The sequence below is a fragment of the Camelus bactrianus genome, chromosome 19, assembly GCF_048773025.1.
Source record: "Camelus bactrianus isolate YW-2024 breed Bactrian camel chromosome 19, ASM4877302v1, whole genome shotgun sequence".
Taxonomy (NCBI): Eukaryota; Metazoa; Chordata; class Mammalia; order Artiodactyla; family Camelidae; genus Camelus; species Camelus bactrianus.
In genome coordinates this window covers 19,871,007-19,888,808 of record NC_133557.1, presented here as the reverse complement: position 1 = coordinate 19,888,808, position 17,802 = coordinate 19,871,007, and the positions used below count along the sequence as shown (strand labels likewise).

Below are 17,802 nucleotides of genomic sequence, written 5' to 3'. Positions count from 1 at the left end.
ACCACCAAACTGGACAACCACTGTGGCCTCTGGTTGGGCAGGAGAGTCAGAGCTTCCTCTCCAGTACAGCTCCAGTTCCAGCTAGGGAAATTCGTCAATCCTCCGTTGCCACCACCATCAATGAGGGTTAAGAAAACGGAAGATTCCACACAATTTCCTCACAGAGAAAGCTACAGGAGAAAATTGACGCAAAGCAACTTCTCACTGTTTTTAATTGTCTGGCTTTCCCTAAAGGTATGCCAACGACAGAACTTAACACCTGAGCAGCCACCTTTCAGAGTTACCCAACTTTGGGACTCCATATGCTAAAAATGAAGTAATGGGGCCATTCTCCTGACAGGAGGAAAACATTTATTGAGACTCTGCTATGTGCCAGGAACAAATCTATAGACTGTCAGTTAATTCTCAAAACCCTATGAAGTAAGAATTCTCTCTACCCAGCACACATCCTCTTATCTCATTGGCCAGATCAAGGTCACATGCTCACCCCTTGACCAATCACTGGCAAAAGAGAATGAGATATTGTGATTGGTTTAGAGAAATCTCGATTCATTTCCTGGGCCAGAAGAATCTTAGGCAATATTCAGACTTCTGGAAGTAAAGATGGAGGATGTTGAGTAGATAACTAGCAGTGCGTTTTTCCCATTCGGTTTCCCCACCACACTAAGTGTTCATTCTTTGCTCTTGCTGGGCTGAGAGGATTCAGGTGGAACAGCCATCCAACGCTCAGAAAGTTTACGGTCTGTTTGGGTTATGAATTTACACAAATAATTACAGTTGGCCCTTGAACAACACAGATTTGAGCTGCATGGGTCCTTGTGGATTTTTTAAAATAAATGCATACGGTACAGTACTACACAATCCGAGGTTGGTTGAAACCAAAGATGCAGAACCTTGGACAAGGAGGGCCAACTGTAAAGTTACACACAAATTTTCAACTGTGCAGGAGCTGGTGTCCCTAACCCCTTCCTTGTTCAAGGGTCAACTGTATAACTAAATACCTGATAGCAGAGACCAAGTTTTTGTCAACAGACGTTTATAAGTGCATGTTGGGTGCCAGATCCTGTTAGGCTTAGGGAGAGGAAGATAAAGAAGACCTCCTTCTTGCCTTTAAAGACTTCACAATCTTTGAGAAAAACTGTAGACTGATGTGAAATAAAGTTCATATTTTATAGCAAGACAAGAAAATTTTAAACATAAAAAATTTGCTCTGCCCTTTGGCCTCCTCTCTTCCCCCTACTGTGCACTGTGTATCTACATTTTGCATCAACCAAACCTCCCCCATCAGCAGAAACACCTGCTTACCATAAAGAACAACATTCTCCTAGCATCAACAAGACAACTCCTTAAAAGATAACATTTCTTCTTGATCTTACAAGGGGCCATAATAGGCACTTAGATCTGCATTGTGTAACTGTTAATAATACATCATTTAATGTACAGTCCTCTATCTCAAAAAACTTATAGCAGGCAGAACAGTTCTGAGAGCTTTCTGAGATGCTGTTCCTGGGTTATAATCCTCAAATTATATTATGGCTCAAATAAAATTTTCCACTTCTTTTGTAGATTGGCTATTGATTAATTTTCATTGACACTGACAATCACAGTATAAGTGCTAAATTAGGAATAAAACCCAAAAGCTATAGGGGCAGAAGAGAGAGATGATGGAGGAGATGATGCTTGAGTTGATTATAGGTTGAATTGGGATTAGGCAAGAAAAAAAAAGTAGAAAATAATTCCAGGAAGAGGGGCAAGCATAAGCAAAGTTTAGAAAGGAAGAGAAACAGCTTAATGTGCACTGGTAGCAACAAGCAGTTTTTAAAAATTGGAGTATTAACTGGGACACAGAGTGAAGTCAGATGAGGCTGAAGATAAGCTGAAGTTTCCCTCAGCAAAATATCACATCAATCTGTAAGTGCTTTCCTTCATAAGATGACTGTCTCTAGATGACCAGATAGCAGTTTCTAGCCTAAGTGCCTTTATACTTGCTAACTCTCTGAAAAAGCAATTGCCTAAATCTTTTCAGGTCTCAGTTCAATTATTAGTCTCTCCAAGAGGACTTCCCCATTGCCCCTTGCCTAAAAAGTACCCACGTGGTCACTTTCTATTGCATTACTGTTGTTTTCCTTATAGCAGTAATCACATTATAAGATTATCGTCTTCATTCGCTCATGAATTAATCACCTGTCAGTCCCCACTAGAATATAAACTCCAGGCAAGCAGGGACCTGTTCACGGTTTCATCCCCAAAGTTCTAGCACCCCACGGTGCCCAGCGCACTCCAGTGACCCTTGCGCGCTTCAGAAACGAACGTTCCGAACTGAGCATGCGTAGGGGGCGGGGCCTAGGGTCCCCACAGGCCCCACCCTCGCTGCGCTTAGTGGGACGTAAGTACTTGCAGCCTGTGGTTCCGCCCGGAGGCCGTTCGGTACGTCTCTGCGCCAGGAACGGAGGCGCCCCCTAGTTTACCGGCCCGGCCCCGGGATGGGCCCCAAACGCCCGGACTCTGTGGAGGAGCTCCGCGCCGCTGGCAACCAGAGCTTCCGCAACGGCCAGTTCGCTGAGGCCGCCACGCTCTACAGCCGCGCGCTGCGGGCGCTGCAGGCGCAAGGTACGACCCCAGCCCCCCGTTTCTCCGTCAGGCCTGCTTCTCCCTCCTGTCTCCCTGGACCCTAGGTACCCGGACCTCGCTCTGGCCCGGTAGGCCTGGGGCTTCCTTTCCCCGCGGCCAGCTGGCCCACCAGGCCCTCCCACCACCTGCCCATTAACCCGTGGCCTCACCCCACTCCCACCCCCACCTTTGGCATTCTAGGAGAAACTTACTTGGCCTTTCTTTCCGCATTTTTTTTTATTATTGTAATATGCTTTTATTACTGGTTCTTTTTACTTAAAGACATAACAGAAACATTGCCATATTAATAGATGTTTTATCACTTTTTATATAGTGGTAAAAAGACATTAAATTTCCCATCTTAACCATTTTTAAGTGCAAAATTCGGTAGTGTTAAGTATCTTCACGTTGCTGTACAGCAAATCTCTGGAACTTTTTCATCTTGCAACACAGAAACTCTGTACCCACTAAACTAATTTCCTCTCTCCCTCTAGCCTTTGCTGTCCAGTTTTCTGCTTTCTGTGTCAGTGAACTTGACTACTTTAGATACCTCAAATGGGTGGAATAATACAGTATTTGTCTTTTGTGACTGGATAATGTCCTTGACATTATAAGCTATGTCATAGCATGCAGCAGGATTTCATTCTTTTTAAGGCTGCATAATATTCCATTGTGTGGATATACCACATTTTCTTTTTTCATCCTTTAATGGACACTTGGATTGCTTCCATCTCTTGGCTATGATGAACATTAGCGTGCAAATATCTGAAAGATTCCTGCTTTGAATTCTTTTGAGTGTATATCCAAAAGTGGGATTGCTGGACCAGACAGTTGTGTTTTTATTTTGTGGGGAGGGGAACCTTAATGCCATTTTCTGTAATCGCAGTACCATTTTACACTCCCACCAACAGGGCGCAACGATTCCAACTTCTCAGCATCCTTACCAACACTTTATTTTCTATTCTTTTGATGGCGGCCTTCCTGATAGGGGTGTGAGCTGCCTGCTTTTTAACCATCCTGTTTTACGCTGTTCTAATATTCAAGCCTCATTGTGATCCCTCCTCCTCTTCAACTTTCTGTCTTTAATTAACATTTGTTCTGCACATTTATGTAAAGAGTGTATAATATGACTGAGCAGGTCCTTTCTTTCAAGGATCATGCATGAGAGGAGGGGCACAGGTGTGGCTCTTAAGCTAGTAAAGAAGTAAACAAGAACTGGGCTGTAAGGATTAAGGCTCTGAAGAAGACAGATGTTGTGATGTGATAGATTTGACTGGGGAGTTCCTTATAAAGAGTGGGAGGTCAAGGACAACTTCTTTGAAAAAAGTGACATTTGAGGTGATATCTGAGTGGTGAGAAGAAGCCAAGTGCACAGTTTTGGGTGCTGAACATTTTAGGTGGAGGGAACTGTAGTTACAAAGGTCCCAGACAGAATTAGTGACGTGTATTTCAGGAGCCACTGGAGGGAGTAGTAAGTCTTGAGGTCATTTTCACAGACAGAACCTTATTACCTTTTTCACAGTAGTTCAAGGTGAAGACTTTGCATTTTATTTCCTGATGGGAAGCCCTTGAGAGTTTTAAACAGAGGAGTAGCATGTTGTTACAGTTCTCCCAGCCTCCAGCTCATTTTGGCCGACCATATTGCCTTTTGCCCAAAGCCTCTCCAAAAATGTCTTATCCTAGAGCCCTCATTGGAACCCCTTTTCTGTAGTTCTTATTTCCCTTGTCTTCTTTCTCTTTCTCATTTCCTTGCCTACTATTTGTTGAGTATTTATCAAATATTATCCCTTTTCCATAATTACTTGTGGGTAAGATGCTTTATCAATGAAGGATCCAGAAGAGTTAAATTGCCTGTTCTAGGGTTACACAATGAAGACGTGTCGGAGGCAGGATTTGAATATGGGTCTCAGTGATTCCCAAGTCCAAAGTTTAAATCATTTTACTGGACTTCTTCCCAAATCCTCTTCAAATTCCAGTCTTTTTCTTTTGAACTTTTGCAGTTTCGAGCCACTCTTTTGCCCTGGTCTTTTTTCCTAGAACACTTCTCTATAGGCCCACCTCCTCATCTCAACTTGTTAAAATTGCTCAGGAGTCTGAGGTATTGATATTTCTGCCTTTTTCTTTCATCCTATGCCAGCTGGTCTGGAAAAACTTGTGGCTTTTTATAGATTTATTCTGGGTCCCGAGAAGAGCTGGCCTGATGTCTTGATTTAGGAGGGGACCAGAATTTGATTCTGATCCTGCTTCTCTGTAATTTATGGGCAAGTCCCTTGATTTCTCTGGTCAGTTTTCCTGATCTTGGAAGGACAGCAGAGAGCAACCTAACACAGTGAACCCTTTCAGCAAGTCTGAAATGATATCTTCATGTGATAAGTGAGCACATGCGATCAAGGGGATTGAATGACTTGCGCAGGACCACAGGCTGGATTGCAGGGTCTGATGTCCTTTGTACTGCACCACTGCTGTTTCTGAGCAACCATGCTCTGGCGACTTGAGATGGATCACAAGTTTTGAATACCTGCGCTTTCTCCCTAAGGGCAAGGGTATATTTTACTTATCTCTGTACTTTGCTGTCTCACTCAGGGCTTGGCAAAATAAGAAAAAAAAAAGTTATTATTTTATGATGTTTGGTATTGAATGAAAGATATCATGCATCAGTAGGGTAACATGATTCTTAGTGAAAAAAGCAGGTTGCAGAAGAAGAGGCAATATGATGCCACTTAGGAAAAGCTTTAAAAATTAGAGAATGATATTGTGTCTTTCCTGTGAATACCTGTATAATAAAGGTGTACAGACACACACGAGGGTGTGACATACAACTTCAGGATTGTGCCGATCTCTGGGGGCCTGGGGAGGGAGCAGAAGGATAAGGGTGGGAATGAGTGGAGCTTTAGCCATATCAAAAATAAAAAAGATGGGAAACAAATGGAATGTCTGCTTACTTTAGTGATGGATATCAAGTATCTGTTACACTGTTTTCTACGTGTTTACGATTTTCAAAAGAGTGTGTTTTCAGTTTTTCTGGGTATATGCCTAGGAATGGAATCACTGGGTTGACACTTGATTATTTCCATTTTTTAATTTGTTTTCATTATGGCCCATGCTAGGGGATATGAAGTGGTTGAAAAAATATTTTTAAAAGTGAAAGTTGTTGTGGTAACAGTAAAGGACTTGAGCTTCTGAGATTCCTGAGGATAAGGACTGCCTTCAGGGAGATGTTTGATAATTCTCCTGCCCACGGGATAACTTGAGTCTTTCCCCTGATTAAGTTCTCCACAGTCCTGCCAGACCCAGAGAACTTTTCCCTGCAACAGTTGTTCAGTCCATTTATCATAGCATTTATCATGTTTTCTTCTCTTTTTTTTCTATATTGGGTTTACATGCTTCTTGTAGTAAAACTAACACACACACAGACACACACGCCAAGTAGTTAACAGCATGGATTTCTTTGAGGCAGAAGCCAGCTGTTTCATTTTGATCTTTTGCCTGGTACCAAGTTCAGTGCTGGAGTAATTGAATGAGCAGATGCTTGGATCCTTGGGAATAACAGGAAGCTCGCTCCTGTGACAAACTTGCCAGTCCATCAGACCAACGAGCCTGATCGGGTTACAGTCATCTCTGCTGCCTTTACTAAAGCCCAGAGAGCTCAGGGTGTGAAATGCACCCCTGATGTCCTGAGGCATCCATTTCCCAGCCTGATAATCACACCCTTTCTGCTCCTGGGCAGGTTCTTTGGACCCAGAAAAAGAAAGTGTTCTCTACTCCAACCGGGCAGCATGCCACTTGAAGGACGGGAACTGCACAGACTGCATCAAAGACTGTACTTCGTGAGTGGGCGGGGCTCACCTGGGGTGCCTGGAGGCTCGGAAGAGGGGGCTGGGCTTATCTGGCCATTTTCTTTGGGCTGGTCCCACCCATTACATCTGTGATAGATATCAGGATGTGTCACTGAGTGTCACCAGCTCACTGAGAATAGAAAGCTCTCCTTGGCCCTTGTGGCCCCTGACTTATGTCTTTGGAGTCTCAGCTCTGCTGCTGAAAGGGAGTAGGGTGGGCAGTTAGAGGTAGGCCTTAAAGTCTCTGTGAGATTTGGGACCTGGGGATGAGGTGGATTTGCAGACTAGTGACTAGCTTGTTCAGGTGTTTTCTGGGGTTGATGTGTATGAGAGAGGAAGAGGGGGAGGAAGGGAGAGAAAGAGGGACAGAGGTTAATAGATAGCCTCGAAAGAAGCAAGGAGAGGGGAGAAGATGGTATCCATCAATGACCAGACGAAGAGGACGTTAAACAATTCTTCATACTTCTTTCTTCTTCAAGCCAGTCTGATATTGCCTCCTTTGATTGTTGCTAAACTAGCACACATACCTTAATGTGTTCTCATATCTGACCCCCTGTGACACTGCCTTAGAGTCATGCCCTGGTGGGAGACCGGAGAGGAGGGGAGAGGTGTGCACGCTTGTGGAGCCTGTGCTCGGTTGCTTTGTCTCAGGCCCTGTGTAGGTTTCCTTCTTGGAGTGCTCATGACCATTCGGTGGGGGGTAAGTTTCCCATCCTTCCCAGCCTTGAACTGGGTTGTAGAAGATTGAGGCGATAAAGTGATTTGCCTGGGGTCACATGATTAGTGACAGAGGTGAAATTCAAACAGCCGTCCCTCTGACTCCAAAGCCTCTTTTTTTTTATCCTGACCTGGCCGCACTCTGTAAAAACATAGAACCATGAAAGCTACAAGACACTTATTCTTGACTTCGGAGGGATCGCAGCTGTGAAAATTGGTGCATGTGCACACACATTTCACAATAGTACAGCGTCTCTGTCCTCTTTCCCTTCTCCGCTTCAGTCTGAGTTGAAAAGTCCCTCTTCTAAGATTTGACATTCTTAGCAGTGTCTCTTCGCCAGAAGTGACCTCCCATGTACTGAATGCTGCAGATGACCCTGCCTGGAAGATGCTGCGAGGGGAGCCCTGGTGACTCACCAGGCAGATGACATTTCTGCCTCCTGTCCTAGAGCGCTGGCCTTGGTTCCCTTCAGCATGAAGCCCCTGCTGCGGCGAGCGTCGGCCTATGAGGCCCTGGAGAAGTACTCCCTGGCCTATGTTGACTACATGACGGTGCTGCAGATTAATGACAGTGTGACATCGGCCTTGGAAGGCAGCAGCAGGTGAGCCCAAGTCCCCGCGGGCAGTCTCTTTGGGACGTCCTGTCGTCCCTGATTGACTTGGAACATTGCTTTGGTCGTCCTCTGGGGGCATCCCTTTGGGCCAGGCTTAGAAATTCCTAGTGGTCACGCAGAGAAAGTGTGGGAGGAGAATCTGCTGTCCTATTTGGCAGGTTTTTAAGGGGTCAGAAGATGACCCCTTAACTTTGAAGTTGCCGTCGTGTGACCAAGCGCAGGCCAGACAAGGAGGGAGCATCGTGGTGGCTGACCTGAGAAGACTTTACGGGTGGCAGGCTCCGGTGCCTTTCCTGCTGTGCGTCTGAACGATATAAAGAGATGGTTCAAACCAGGGAAGATAACTCTGGCTCTCCTACACCTCCTTTGGGCTTTTAAAAGGAGGAGTATCTTCTTGACCCAGCTGGAAACCTCTCTGTAATCCTCCCTGCCTTTCCAGAATGACCAGAGCTCTCATGGACTCATTCGGGCCCGAGTGGCGCCTGAAGCTGCCCTCTATCCCCTTGGTGCCTGTTTCAGTTCAGAAGAGGTGGGAGTGTTTGCCTTCGGAAAACCACAAAGAGACAGCTGAAAGCAAGTCCAAAGAAACCACAGCTGCAAAGAGCAGAGGTAAGCTGTGACTTCCTGCCCAAAGAGACGTGCAGTCTCTCCATAGCCACTTTCTTTAGAGTAATCCTGTAAAAACTGGCCTCATTTAAGAAGAGTTATTTTTAAAATCTTGTGAACAAAGTAAAAAACAAAACAAAAAAGCCTTAACCTCTTAAGAGACTGTCTGCTCAGCTCTAACAGGCGATGAGAACGCCTGCCGCACAGGTGTAAGGATTAGGGGACTTGAGGCATGGTGAGCGCCCACCCTGGCACACAGGTGGAGGCTGTTAGTTCCTGTCTCATTCCTCTGGCAGCACTTGGGATGTATCGTTTAGGATGTTTTTGGTTGCAAGAACAGAAAACTCTATGTGGTGAAATGAAAGAGAACCTATTGGCTCGTGTTGAAGAGTTCAGGTCCAGGCAAGGTGTGCTCCCGCAGCTCCCTGCCTCATGGGACCCTGACTCCGTTGCTCTGCACATCTCCGCTCTCTGCTCCGGGGTGTGTCGGCTTTGTCTCCGGGCAGCCTTCCCTCCTGAGAAGTGCAGCAGCTGTGGCGGTTCCCGGCCTCACGCCCACGTGCCATGCATGCCTCGTGACCTAGAGGGAGAGGAAAAGGGCTTTTTTCTGATAGGTCCCTGAGAAAGAGAGTGTCTCCCCAAAATCCCTAGCTCATCTTATTCTGGCCTCTGTGGTCACAGGCCACTCCCTAAACCAGTCACTGTGATCGGAGCCTGAGATCTTGTGATTAGCTCAGCCCTCAGCCGTCTGCTCCACTGAAGTATCTACCGTAGCTCGAGGGTGACGCTTCCCCAGGAACACGCACTGCATGCGTCCCTGGAAGAGGATGAACAAGAGAAGGGAGAGCAAAGCCAGGGGGCCCAAAACAGGAGACCGTCCACCTAGGCTGTAAAACAGAGGCCACTCCTCAGGTACAGGCTTCTAGAAACTCTCACAGTGCTCCCGGGGGCTTCTCCCAGCCCAGCAGGCTAGGTATTGAGGGTAGGAGGTACAGAGGGGTCGGGGCTGGAGCCTTGCCACGGGTGTATGGGCGGGGTGGGAGTCACTCCCCTTCCCAGGGGGAAGCCTGTCTGGCCGTGGGGAGCCTTCCCTCTGATCTGTGGGAGCCTGGCAAGTGTTCCCCACTCCTCCCTAGCGTGAGACGGTGGGGCACTAGTGAACTAGCCGGCTTCGGTGCACCTACCATTTATTTCATTCTTTCAGAGTCGCAGCCACGTGTGTCCCAGGCTCTGTACTAAGCGGTGTGGCGCAGAGCGGCCCACAGGGAGCTCTCAGTCCAGTGAGAGACTGAGATACGTAAACAGTGATTTAAAACAGGAGGGAGAGCACGTGCGCTAGGGGCTTCAGTGTTTGAGGGGTTCAGACTGGGAACTGATATCAGTGTGCTTGGGGGAGTAGAGGAAAGGTTCGTGGAAAAGGTGGCAGTGGAGGTGACAAGTGAAGCTGGACCTTAAAGAGTGAGTTCTTCAGGTGAGAGGAAAGGGGACTTTTGGCAGAAACAGTAGAAGGAGTTAGAGGATGAAGTGCAGGGTATCGCTGGTGGCCAGTGGCGTGGGGCATGTTGCAGCCCACTGGCTCTGCTTCTAGAGAAACTCATACGCATGTGCACAGGGAGACGTGTACAGGGATGTTGAGAGCAGAGTGTTGGTAAGAGCAAAAAGCAAAAATCTGTAAACAGGAGAACGGATAAATCTGCTGCATCGCAGCAGTGAGAATGAAGGAGCTACAGGTGTGTGCACCCTCATGGGTGACTCTCAGGAATAGAAACTCGAGTGAAAAGAAAACCAAGTCATAGCAGACTACACAGAATTATGTGTTCCTTTATTTGAAATTAAGAAGCAAAGTAAACAGTAAGTGGTTTCTAGATACTATCATATGTACTTTAAAAAAAAAAGAGGATGGGGAGGGAGCACAGAATTGGGGATAATGGCTTCCTCCAAGGGTGGATTGATTAGGGAGGGGCTCACAGGGCTTCAAAGGTCTTAGTAAATGTTCTGTTTCTTAACATGAGGGGAGAGTTCAAGGATATTAGTTCTATTCCTAAAACCTTACCCTTGTCATAAATATTCAGTATTTTATAAAGATAGTTTTTAAAAATTGAAAACGTGAGTGATACAGGGGCTGGGGCTAGAATGATTAATCGGGGCCTCGCAGTGAAGGGCCCTGAGGCCAGGTGCAGGGGCTTGAAGTTCACCTTGTCCTGCTCTCCTGAAGGCGGGGGCAGAGCTGCAGGTGTCAGGTGCGGGAGGGCACCCAAAGTCTCAGACCAAAACGGCTGAGGAGTAGCGGACTCCTCTGCCCTTTTCTGAAAGCCTGGAAGCTACACCCTTTCTTTACCAGATGTTTGTTTATTTAAATGTTTATTCTCCTGCTTTAAATTTATAGGGAGCTCTGCACTTTCTCGAGTAGTCTCAGATTTCACCCTGACAGTAGCCCTGTGTGGAATAGGTATTGCCCCCACCGTATAGGTGTGAGGAGGTTGAGGTCCAAAGGAGCTAGGTAGGTTACACAAGATTTCCAGCTACTGAGTGGCAGTGCCAAGGCCAGAACCTGGGTTACTTTTTACCGTGTATATATGAGTGTGTGCGTGCGTGTGTGTATGTGTGTGTATGTTTATATCAGGAGTCTGTGTGTGTGTAAATATGTTTATATCAGAGTCCCCGGTCTCTTCTGAATGAAAACCTGTGTTTAATTTCACAGAAGCCATTGATTGGAGTAATCATTACTCAGGAAGGATGCTTTACGCAGAGCAGAAAACCTCTGGGGACAGAGGGTTGTAGACAGCTTAGAACAGTGTCCAAGAGCTCTTGATCTCAGCTGGGCACCTGCTCCATGGTTTTTTCCTCTTCTGAATTTGTATCTAGTGCCTTCTGCTGGGGATGTGGAGAGAGCCAAAGTTCTGAAGGAGGAAGGCAATGAGCTTGTAAAGAAGGGGAACCATAAGCAAGCAATTGAGAAGTACAGTGAGAGCCTCTGGTTTAGTAACTTGGAATCCGCCACGTACAGCAACAGGTACCTTCCACACGGCTGGCCTGGGGGATTTCAGGACACCGGATATTCTTCCATAGTCTTCTCTGAGACTGTGACGGGCTCTGCATCCCAGCGTTTAGTCAGTACAGGCACACCTCGGAGATATTGTGGGCTCAGTTCCAGGCCACCGCAGTAAAGCAAATACCGCAGTGAAGCAAGTCACACGAGTTGTTTGGTTTCCTCATGTATATAAAAGCTATGTTTACACTATACTGCAGTCTGTTAAATGTGCAATAGCATTATGTCTTAAAAAACAACGTACATACCTTAATTTAAAAATACTTTATTGCTAAAAATAGCCAACTATCGTGTGAGCAGCAAGTTGTAGTAGTAACATCACAGATCGCTGATCACAGATCACCATAAGTATAATAATGAAAAAGTTTGAAATATTGTGAGAATTAGCAAAATGTGAAACAGATACAAAGTGAACAAATGCTGTTGGAATAATGGCACCAGTTGACTTGCTCGACACAGGGTTACCATAAACCTTCCAATTTTGGTATCTTCAGCATATTGGTGAAGCACAGTAAAACAAAGCATGCCTGTATGTTACAGCTCAAAATGCACGTTTACGCTTGTTTCGGTCACCATGAGATGGGCGCTGCCAGTGGCGTTCACTTTCTCAAAGAGGTAGAAACTGAGGGATGCCCACGGGGAGCCAGGGCTCGTTAGCCCCCACCCTCCAAATTTTCATTAACCACTCAGATAAGCACAGGATGTTAGTAAAAGCTGTGGATTTACTGTGGAAACACAACCTCAACACAAGTGTCAAAGCCTTTGCACCTTCCCTGACTCACCCCACGGCTTTTCCAAGACCCTCTGGTTAGATATTTTGGACTGGCTGTCTGGGAGCACCAGGGCAGAGCCCAGGGTATAAAGTAACTGTTGCCTGATGTGAGCAAGAGACAGGGGTCCAGTCTAGCCTGAGAGGTTGGACTTGAGGGGCTATAAAAGTGCCTGTGCCCTGAGCTGCCGTCAGTGGTCAGTGATTCTTACCACTGACAGTGAGGCCTGGGACTGCGGGCACCGCCCTTTTATTGCGTGGGAGTCATTGCCCTGCATCAGTGCTCAAAGGTATTGGTAGTACGTGCTCTTCCTGTTTTAAAGTCGGGAAAACCAAGGCTCAGAGCACGAAGGGCTTTGCCTCAACCCACCCAGCCAGTAAATGGCAGAGACAGAATTGGAACCTGGCTCCAGTGAGGTCCGTTAATTTTATTGTCAGAAGCTTGCAACATTCAGCAAGGGACCAGATCTGACCTGAACATTTCTTATAAAACATTTATGAATAAATTTTGTCTTTTCCTCCTTCCCAACCAACATACACATGTTATTCTTTAGTTCAAAAAATCTTGGATCTCCTGTAGGCTCACCATTCCTTATCCAAAACTCAGGATAAAATGTGTTTCAGATTTTGGTACAGTACAGTGGTCCTTAGACTGAGTCATGTAATGCTCCGGTAGGGTCTGGGGCAGCTTGCTGAAGTTAATTGTTAGTATTCCTCCAGGGAAACTCCACACTCACGTGGGGTGGTTTAAAGAAAGACTAAGCAGCCTCATCTAAGAGCAGGTCAGGTTTTGCTGCCAAATGAGCTGCAAAGGGAACTTTTAGTTTTAAAGCTTGAATTTTGGAATTTGGACCATTTTGATTTTACTGACTGTTGAACCCAGGGGTCCTCCGCCAGGCTAACTTGGGAGAAAGGACTGGAGCCTGTTTGTTCCATGTTTGTGCAGCAGCATCTTCCAGCTCCTTTTCCTGGGGGCTCTCTGGCCGGGCTTGCCTCATACTGCTAGAGACCCCTAGTAACCCATTTTCCTGGGTTTTTACCACACTCAGGACAGTGTCTTGTTCAGATACTGGTTTTCATGTAGATGTGTCTGTGCCACATTGTTTCGTTACTATTACTTTGTAATATCTTGTAGGACTGGTCATTTCCTTACTCTTAATCAGAGCATCCCTGGCTGTTTTCCCAGGTTTGTTCTTCTAGCCAAATCTTAGGCTCACTTTGACAAATTCCAAGCCATATCTTGGGCTTTTGGTTGTAATTACATTGCTTTTATAAATTTAATTTAGGAGACTGATAGCTTTATACATAACTGAATTTTCTGTCCATTGTGGCTGAAATTACACCACGTCCTGGATGCCATTTTAGTGCTCCACTTCGTGCGTACGCACCTGCATGGACCAGTGCATCACGTCAGGCTTTGTGCAGTTGATACCTGAGCAGACATCACCACTCAGGTCCTTGGCACCTACAGTTTGTCAGGCCCCGAATGGGCCTCCAGAAGGGTCTCAGTTAATACTTACAACAGATCTTCAGGTTAGGTCGTGGTCCCATTTTACCTAAGACAAAACAGGTTCAGAGTTAGTGATCATAAAGTTAAACAGCTGATACCTGGGAGGGCTGGGATTTGGGTCGGGTCTTTATGACTCCAAAGCTCGGGCTTCTTTTCACTCACTCATGTTACCTCCCAGACTCCTTTGTAATGACAGCCCTTCTGACTGGATACAAAATCCAGTTCTGTTTACCAGAAACCAAGGCTGTTTATTTTATAGGCCAAAGCTATGCATTTTCAACATCATAAATATAATCTTTAGAACGCGTATGTAATCATTTTCTTAACGACATTTATATTCTGAAGTCACCAAATAGCACGTAGTGCTTATACTGTGCTTCCTCCACTTCCCAGAGACTCAGCTAATTCTTTAAGTTGTCAGAGCCCCCTGGGGGAACACTTCAGTTTCCTTAGACTTCCATGTTCAGATTTAAATCAGGGACTACTATTCTAAAACTTAGTGGCTTACAGCAGCCATTCTGTTTCGCTCCTGATTTGTGAGCCAGGAATTCAGAAAGGGCAGTCCTTACTGAGGGTCTCCTTCAGGAGCTACCATAAGATGGTAGCTGGGGCTGGAGTCATCACAGGTCTTGCCTTGCATATCTGGTACCACGGCTGGGATGGCGGAAGTGGCTGAGGAATGGAACTGATGGAGCGAGCTGGAACCTTCTTCTTCTCTCCTGACAGCCTTTACACATGTGCTGGCTTGAGCTTCCTCACAGCATGGTGGCCTCGGGGTAGTTGGCTTCTGATGTGGCAGCTAAAGGCTCCGAGAGCAAGTGTTCCCAGAGACCAGGGCAGAAGCTCCAGGACCTCTGTGACCCAGGCTTGGCACTCACACTGGGTCCTTTCCTCTATACTCTGCTGGTCAGAGCAGTCACGGGACCTGCCTAAATTCAAGGAGAGGGAACAGAGGACCCCTTCCATGGGAAGAGTGCCACAGAATTTGTGCCCACTTTTAAATTGATACAAGGGGAAGCTTTTTCTAATTTATAAATTCCATGCACTCTTATTAAAAATAACTACATTTTTTCTTAATTCTTGGTCTTAATTCCCTAGTTTATCAGAAAAAAATAATAGCAGAAGAGGATTTAGTGTATGATAAAGTGGGGGAAAAGGATTATCCAGTGAATGGTGTCAGGTTGGCTGGAAAGAAACCTGAATCCCTACCCTCACTCCTTATTTTAAAATAAATTCTAAGGGATCACTTCAAGTTTCAAATGTAAAAAGTAAAACCATTAAGTTCTAGAATGCTGTGTGGGTTAATTAGCTTGCAGTGGGGAAGGTATTACATGTGGTGGTGGTGGACAGAGGACCCACTGAAGTCATTCAAGGGGAAGGTGGATAAATTTTATTTCATAAGATTACAGAAACCTTATGTAAAGATAAGATGTTCAGCTTTACCCATACTTAAAGCAGCTACATTAAAACAGACACTGTTTTCTTTCATACTGGCAGAAGTTAAAGGTTGAGTCCCAGGGTTGGTGTAGTTGCGGGAAAATAGGCTCAGTCAGTAACTGTCCTAAACACACTTGCCCCTTGAACAAGGCAGCTGTTAGGGGCGCTGACCCTCTGCACAGTCAGAAAGTCTCTAGTTTCCGGTCGGCCTGGCCTTCCACATCTGCACTTCTACCACATCCGCGGATTCTACCAAGTGCAGATCGTGTAGTACTGTAGTAGTATTGAAAAAAAGTTGCCTGTGCAATTCAAACCCATGTTGCTGAAGAGTCAGCTGCTCTTTTGGAGAGCATTTTGGTAATAATCAAAGTTTTAAATGCATGTATCTTTTGACCCAGCAGTGCCTTCTAATAGGCATCTAAGATTGATGCACAAGGATGATCATGGTAGCATCATTTATAAACTGCAAGCAATAAAAAAATCTACTTATAAGGAATTAATAAATTATGGTGCATACAAGTGAATACTCCGCACCTGTTGAAAACAGCGAGGTGAAATGGATGACTGATTTGTTTTTAGTGACTATCTTTTGGAAAAAGGACTAAAATTGAATGAGAAAGATACACATACATACCTTTCCCCTACTGATGCAGAATATGAAAAGTTTCAAAATACAAGTTAAAAGAATTATACATTGGACATCTGTATAGCTCCCAGTTAAATTCATCAACATTGTTATGAGATCAACTGTACCTCATCTTTAAAAAGTATTATATTTGCTTTCTCATCATAGCCGTCTATTGATCCATCAGATCACCTTTGATGCATTTCAGAGTAAGTTGTAGACATCCTTACATTTCACCCCAACACGTCAGCATGCATCTAATTAACTAGAGTCTAGCATTTGTGTTTTTTTCTTAAGGTAAATGTATGTACATTTTTTTTAATCAAGGGGAAGGTTTCAGGAAGCTGCTTTTTGCTTGAAAAGAGTATAGTGTAGGAGTGTGAGGCAGACAGAAGGATAGTGCTGAACATGGTCAGGATCTCGAACCATTCTAACCTGGCTTGAGCCCCAGGTCTGCCCCTCATTGGTGGTATGTTGGCAAGTCCCTCCGCCCTTCTGAGCCAGCAGTCCCTGTCTGTCAGAGGGATCAGGCGGTTGTGAGGGTTGGAGAAGGTGTGAAGTAACCAGCACAGTAGGTGTTGGAGATCACTCCTCAGACTGCTTCGTGGTTGGTGGGCGGCCCCGAGGCCGAGGGTGCCCTGGAACCTCTGCCCCATCTTTCCCCTCAGAGCGCTGTGCCATTTGGTGCTGAAGCAGTACAAGGAGGCAGTGCAGGACTGCACGGAAGCCCTCAAGCTGGACGGAAAGAACGTGAAGGCGTTTTACAGACGGGCTCAAGCCTACAAGGCACTCAAGGTAAAAAGACCCCGACTGGAGGCACCAGCAGAGCCACAGACAGTGGTGCCTGCAGTGCCACTTCCAGAGCCAGGTCAAGGTGAGGGGCACCTGCCGCGTCCCTTCTTGTCCAGGGGCCCCAGGTACTCAGGGCAGGTCTCCAAGCTGGGGTGTGAAAACCCTGTGCCACGTCAGCAGCTATGCCCATGCCTTTTGGTCTGCCTCGGCCAGGGCTCCAGCCTCACACCCTCTCTCTTTTCTTAGGACTATAAATCCAGCTTCGCAGACATCAACAGCCTCCTGCAAATTGAGCCCAGGAATGGCCCTGCACAGAAATTGCGGCAGGAAGTTAACCGGAGCTTAAAGTAAAAACTCAGAGGGGCAGCAGGACACCTCTGCCTGACCTCCTTCCTCTGTGCCTGCTCCAGGACCCAGCGTGCACCCTCCTTGGCCCCTCAGAGGTGATGGCCTCCCACCCCTTAAGAGGCTCTGCTTGTTCAGATTAAGGTCAGTGTAGTCACAAACCAGATGTTCTATTGGAAAGGTCTCCCTTTTCTGCACTCCTCTCTGCTGCAGACAGCTCGCGGGTCACACGGGTCCTTGTCAGCAGAGCCCTTGATTCTTTCTGTCTCTGCCCAGCATGCTCCCCGAGTGCTGCCCTTCGAGCATCACCAGGCCCCCTCACCATGGTCCATCTGAGCAGCCTGAGCTGGAGTAAGGGGCAGGGCAGTTACAGACCCTGGCCCACCTCTACCCAAAGCAGCCTGTTGAGCTGGTTCTCCAGGGCTGCTCCTCTTGGCACAGTGCCCCGTGTGCTGAGCCCCAGTGCCTTTTGGCCAAGCCCTCCTTTGATAGGGATGCAGACCCTGCCTCTTGGCTGGCATTGTCTGGGGCTGTGTGCTGCCGCTGCCTGCATGGAGGTGCCTGAGCTGTTTCAAGAGCCCAGAGGTGAGGCTGCTGCTTCTGAAGGTGGGATGGGGAGAAAGGCCTCCTTGAAGTTAGTGTCCCTCCGTTCCCTGCAGGGACTTGCCTTTTGGCCCCTCTGGGCTTGTTCATTCTTTGTAATATGTTGAAGTTAATTTGAACTGAACTGACTGATTTTGTTGAACTGCGTGTTTAAGCTGTTGCATCAAACGTCTTCTACATAAATGTCTGTTGAACTTTTATGCTTTTTCAACTTTGGTTCATTTTGGAACTTTGCAGTAATTTTTTAAAAAACTGCTTATTGAGCATTCACTCATTCTTTGAACAAGTT

The 17,802-nt window shown here is 46.3% G+C and overlaps 1 protein-coding gene across 1 annotated transcript; it reads left to right on the top strand.

Annotated features, from left to right (window-relative positions):
- Positions 1–25: 25 nt before the first annotated feature.
- TOMM34 (translocase of outer mitochondrial membrane 34) lies at positions 26–17,711 on the top strand. Its single transcript, XM_010958689.3, has 7 exons — positions 26–2,610; positions 6,338–6,437; positions 7,613–7,765; positions 8,217–8,386; positions 11,249–11,396; positions 16,442–16,568; positions 16,812–17,711. Exons 1-7 carry the CDS (start codon positions 2,484–2,486, stop codon positions 16,914–16,916), a joined length of 930 nt encoding a protein of 309 aa, XP_010956991.1. The 5' UTR covers positions 26–2,483; the 3' UTR covers positions 16,917–17,711.
- Positions 17,712–17,802: the final 91 nt, after the last annotated feature.